Source organism: Caretta caretta, chromosome 8, assembly GCF_965140235.1.
Source record: "Caretta caretta isolate rCarCar2 chromosome 8, rCarCar1.hap1, whole genome shotgun sequence".
Taxonomy (NCBI): Eukaryota; Metazoa; Chordata; order Testudines; family Cheloniidae; genus Caretta; species Caretta caretta.
This window is the reverse complement of record NC_134213.1, coordinates 45,277,319-45,283,041: the sequence shown is the minus strand read 5'-3', so window position 1 is coordinate 45,283,041 and position 5,723 is coordinate 45,277,319. Positions and strand designations below refer to the sequence as shown.

The window sequence follows — 5,723 nt, the reverse complement described above, 5'->3', positions numbered from 1 at the left end:
CGGGCTTCACCTTTTCAAACTTTCCTCTACAACACCCTGCCCCACCCCATGGGGTAGGACCCCCACCCACCCTGCAGCATACGAGCCCCCAGCCCCTTCCGCTCTCACCCCACCCTGCTCTGCCTCAAGTGGTAGGACGGAGCCCACGCGGCCCGCAGGTCCGGCCCCTCCTGGTTTCCATGGTGACCGGAGCGAGGGCGCGCGGAGTCACGTGAGGCAGGCGGAAGCGGAAGCAGGCGGCCGGGCTGGGGCCGCCGGGCGGGCGCTGAGGAGAACCGGACGGGTCCGTGCCTGGCCGCCATGCCCAGCCCCCGGAGCAGCCCATCCCGCCGCGCCGCGCCCGTCCCCAGCCCGTCCTGCGCGGCCGTGGCGCTGCGCTCCCTGCTGGCCGCCGACCTGCGGGTCTCCCGGCGGCTGGGCGTGTGCGCCGGGGAGCGCTCGGCCTGGGGCAGCGCCAGGCCCCTCCTGCGGCTCCTCGAGGTCTCCGGCCACGGCGTGCCCTGGCTGGCGGGCACCCTGTATGGGCTGGGCCGCAGCGAGAGCCCGGCGGGCCGCGAGGTGCTGCTCAACCTGCTCTTCGGTGAGGGCCCGGGGGAAGGGGCGCCTCTCCCCTCTCATCACGGCTGGCTCGGGGCCCAGGCTCATCAGAGCAGCGGGCAGGGAAGAGGCTGAGTCACCACCACCACCACCCCTCCGTCACCTATCTGAGAGCTGCTTCCCGAGAGCCCAGGCTGGGGCAAGTCACCCAGCAGGGCGTATCACAGCCAGCCCTGATCTGTGCTGGTATCCCAGCCCTGCCACTCTTCTGCTAGCTTCCCAGGGCCCTGCCTCCCTGTGCCCCAGTGCAGGGGCTGCACTCAGCAGGGCTGGGAAACCAGTGTGCCATGCAACCCCTGCCCCATGGGGATCTGCCAAAGCTGCTGCCACAGAGACCGCTTCAGCAAGCTGGCTGCCAGCTCTTCCTGCATCTACACGGTTCCCTCGTCATGGCAGTCTAGGGATTCTGACTCGTGGTCAATTCAGGCAAATGTGCCTTCAGTCGTCCTAGGGACACAGCACTTTTGGGGCCATCCCAAACATGCTTGGGATGAGATATCAGTGTTCTGAAAAGGTGGCACATGCTTTCTTCTGTTTCTATGAAACAGCTGTTCTGCCATATCTGGGCAGGTTCTGATAATCTAGATTTATATGGCCATAGTGCTGTGAGCTAGGGTACACCTGAATCCTCCAGCTGGAAATCCTAACCTTCAATGGGGAGTCCAGCATGCAGGGTTTCTGGAAGTGGCTTAAGTGGATGAATTTAGTATTTATTAAAGTAATTGAGGCACTAATAGTGCAGCTGCCTCCAGCTCAGCATATAATCATAGTCTTGGTTGAGTCACTCAGTTGTGCCAGTGAACCTGAATCCCAGCTTTAGGCACGCCCTGGTATTACAGCTTCCAGACCCTCCCAGTTGTAGACTGCCTTTCATCCCAAACTATGTGGTGATTTTGCAATGCATGCAAACCACTTTCATCATCACTTTATTGTCCATTTTGTTTTCAGTAGCAGCAGCACAGGAGCTGATGCCAGCTCCCTATAGCTCAGCATGTAATCACAGTTAAGGGAAGGCTACGTTTTAGTCATGGATATTTTTAGTAAAAGTGAACAAAAAAATTGACGCCCCATGACCTGTCCATGACTTGTACTGTATATCCCTAACTAAAATTTGGGCCAGGGGAGTTCTGGGAGGGCAGGCCGGGGGTGCTGCGGGTGCTGGGGCGGTAGTCTGGGACCCCCACTATTGCTGGGAGGTAGGCAGGCGGCGGAGGCACGTGGCCTGGGACCCCCACTGGTGGTAGAGGGTTGGCGGGGCTGTCAGGCTCCCTACCCACTCCTTGCAGCTCCCTAGAAGTGGCGGACATGTCCCTGCAGCTCCTAGAGGGGGGCTCAGCATGCTGCTCCTGCCACAAGCACTGGCTCCGCCACTCCCATTGGCCAGGAACCTCCACCAATGGGAGCTTCAGGGACGATGTCTGCAGGCAGGGGCAGTGCACAGAACTCCCTGGCCCCTCTGCGTAGGAGCTGCAGGGAAATGCCAGCCGCTTCCAGGGAACCCCCTGAGGTAAGCGCTGCCCTGCATCCCAATCCCCGGAGCCTCTTCCCACACCCAAACTGCTGCTGCTGCTGGCCCCAGGGCTCGGGCAGCCCCAGAGCCAACCACACTGGCCGCTGCAGAAATCACGGAGGTCATGGAAAGTCACGGAGTCCATGACTTCTGTGATCTCTGTGACAGACATGCAGACTTAATCATAGTCTTGGTTGAGTCACTCAGTTGTGCCAGTGAACCTGAATCCCAGCCTTCAGCATGCCCTGGTATTACAGCTTCCAGACCCTCCCAGTTGGAGACTGCCTTTCATCCCAAACTATGTGGTGTTTTTGCAATGCATGCAAACCATTTTCATCACCAATTTCATTTTCAGTAGCAACATCCCAGGAGCTGATGCCAGCTGTGCCATTGCCCATTCTATAAACACAATGGACTGCTACGTCTGGCTCAATTGAAAAGATTGAAGGGTCATTGGGGTAGTAGTCATCAGTGCTTGTTTGAATGGGCCGCAAGCTCTTGCAGTACCATATCCTCTGTAGCTGTGATTCAGAGTTCCAGAATACAAGTCACAAGGTCATTCTCTTGCTTTCAAGCTAGCAGGGACATGGAGGCTCATGCTGGCTGAAGAAGCCAGAAGGTCAAGCTCTCCATGGAATAGCCTCTGAATCCCTGCTAGCTTGAAAGCAAGAGAATGACCTTGTGACTTGTATTCTGGAACTCTGAATCAGAGCTACAGAGGGTATGGTACTGCAAGAGCTTGCAGCCGATTCAAACAAGCACTGATGAGTTTCTACTACCCCAATGACCCTTCAGTCTTTTCAATTGAGCCAGACGTAGCAGTCCATTGTGTTTATAGAATGGTATCTGTTGTGGGACTTCTGAAGGAGGGAAGGAAGAGCGGGAATGAAGAGGATCTCAGGGTGGAAGAAGAGGCGTTCTCTACATATAAACCATCCTATCCTGGCAATTCCTGGCCTGCCAAAGAATTATACTGAAAATGAGCTGTTTTCTGTTGGTCTTAAATGTGCATTCATAGAATCATAGAATATCAGGGTTGGAAGGGACCTTAGGAGGTCATCTAGTCCAACCCCCTGTTCAAAACAGGACCTAATCCCCAACTAAATCATCCCAGCCAGGGGTTTGTCAAGCCTGACCTTAAAAACCTCTGAGGAAGGAGATTCCACCACCTCCGTAGGTAACCCATTGTGATGTGTAAGTAAGAATCTAGAGCTAGGAAAAGAGGTAACAGTTTAGAACAGGAATCCTTTCATCCCTTCTGAAAAAGGGATTTGTGGGAGCCCTGAGTTGAATGGTGAGCGGAAATGTTCCACAGAGGAGAAAAGCATTCTGGCACAATGAGCCAGATCTTCAGCTGGTGTAAATTGATGACGCTCCCTTGACTTTGAAGGAGCTAGGCTGACTTACACCTGCTGACAATCTTGCCCAGTGAGTTTGGAGGCTACTTGTGGAACAGCGAAGGGCATGGTACTGCACCAAGCCCCAGGTGGCACTAGGACGGCTGTAGGTACACACATAGCTAGGAAACCTATGCTATATTCTGCCCATATACGTGTTTTCATCATGCAGATGGAGTTGGTGCTCATCCTAAATATTTTGTTTGCTTATTACTTTGATTCTGGGTTTCAACAGCAGCATTATTTATCCCTGGGTTAGTTTTGGTTAATTTCTATGACACACAACGTGGAAAATGACCCCTTTGTATTTATCTCCTAGCTTTGGTGCTGGATTTAGTCCTGGTGGCGGTGGTGAAAGGGCTCGTGAGGAGAAGACGTCCCACTCACAACAAGATGGACATGTTTGTCACTATCTCTGTGGACAAATATTCCTTCCCATCAGGCCATGCTACCAGAGCTGCCATGGTGTGCAGATTTGTCCTACACCACCTGGTGCTTGCCATTCCTCTGCGGGTCCTGGTGGTTCTATGGGCCATCATTGTGGGCATCTCCAGAGTCATGCTGGGCAGACACAACGTGACAGACGTGGCCTTTGGCTTCATCATGGGCTACATGCAGTACAATGTGGTGAAATACTTCTGGCTGTCGCCCCTGAGTGCACCCGCTCTCTTTGGAGCGTGGAATCGGTGATGGCCATAATGAAAAGGAAGAGGCACACATTGCAGTGTCTTATGCTGCTCAGAGAGCATGAACCGGGACTGGATGAAAGAATCATCATAAGCCTCATCTGACAAGCAAGATTGACAATATCAACAACATCATGCTTCATTCTGCGGGATATGTGGACTCAGGCTGGGACAAAATGAGATCTGTTGGAAAGCTATTCTTGGTGCCATCTTGCTCTCAATGTGCTGCTGGGCCAAAACATGTACCAGCCCATACGGTTGCACTGGCCATCCCAGGATACGATCGCTCCACATCTCCAGGTGCTGTAGAAGTCGGACGGAGATCTGCATATTAGCCAAGCAGCTAATTCTTATTTTCTTGGTATTTAAGAACATGCATCAGTAAGGTCTGTGGTTAGTAGAAATACTGTAAATCAGCACACAGCAGAGGATGCCTGTAGTATAGCTGGCTTACTATCTCATATAGCAGAGGTGGGCAAACTACGGCCCGCGGGACCGTCCTGCCCGGTCCTTGAGCTCCCGGCTGGGGAGGCTAGCTCCCGGCCCCTCCCCAGCTGTCCCCCCTTCCCCCGCAGCCTCGCTGCGCCACACCGCCAGCGCTCTGAGCGGCGGGACTGGCTCTGGCCGGAAGCTCCTGCCGCTCTGAATGGCATGGTAAGGGGGCGGGGAGCAGGGGGGTTGGATAAGGAGCAGGGAGCAGTGGGTGGTTGGGTGGGTCGGGAGTTCTGAGGGGGGTAGTCAGGGGGTGGGAAATGGGAGGGGGCGGATAGGAGGCAGGGGCCAGGCTGTTTGGGGACGCACAGCCTTCCCTACCCGGCCCTCCATACAGTTTCGCAACCCCAATGTGGCCCTTGAGCCAAAAGGTTTGCGCACCCCTGTCATATAGCATAAATAGTAGATGTGACTTCTTATAAATATTGTTAGATAGTTACTTCCTGAAAACAGTCCCTCTGTGCTGTAAATGTACTAATTGGTGCTGTTGCGGCTGATTAATAGTGGGTGTGCCCCCTAGTGGCTTTAGTACATTATTCTGACTCGACCCATTTGTGGGGTGGGTGCACTTCCTCTGCTGCCTCTTCTATAACCTTGAGATTACCAAGGTTTTGTAAATCGATTCTTTCTCCTTCTGAAGCAGCCTGCCCCTCGCTTGCCAGCTACATTCCAGTTACAGAGCCTCACTTTGTCAAGTGGGTGGCTGGTTGGAAAGGTGAAGGCATCTGCTTTTGAATATGTTAGGAATTGGCAATTTTGGGAGTGGAAATGCACAAATAGGGTTTTAATAAAGTGTGGAATGAGTACTCTGGGGTATCTGTACCAGCTCTCCTTTAGGCAGGGTGCAGTTTGTCACTGCAAACAGGAAAAGGCTGTCCTAGCAGTTGGGTAAGCAGAGCTCCCTTTCATGTATTCTTCTGTCATCAGAGCAGGGCATTCGAGCACAGTTACTCCCTCTTACACCTCAGTTGAAAGGCAGACAACATGCAAACAGTTAATGCCACATGAGGACACGTGGTGTAGACTGTTTAGGTCTTTAAA

General features: G+C 53.6%; 1 protein-coding gene across 1 annotated transcript; it reads left to right on the top strand.

Moving 5' to 3' along the window:
- Nucleotides 1-211: 211 nt before the first annotated feature.
- On the top strand, nucleotides 212-4,888 carry PLPP6 (phospholipid phosphatase 6). The gene is made up of 2 exons (XM_048861896.2): nucleotides 212-580; nucleotides 3,824-4,888. Exons 1-2 carry the CDS (start codon nucleotides 301-303, stop codon nucleotides 4,192-4,194), a joined length of 651 nt encoding a protein of 216 aa, XP_048717853.2. The 5' UTR covers nucleotides 212-300; the 3' UTR covers nucleotides 4,195-4,888.
- The last annotated feature ends 835 nt before the right edge of the window (nucleotides 4,889-5,723 follow it).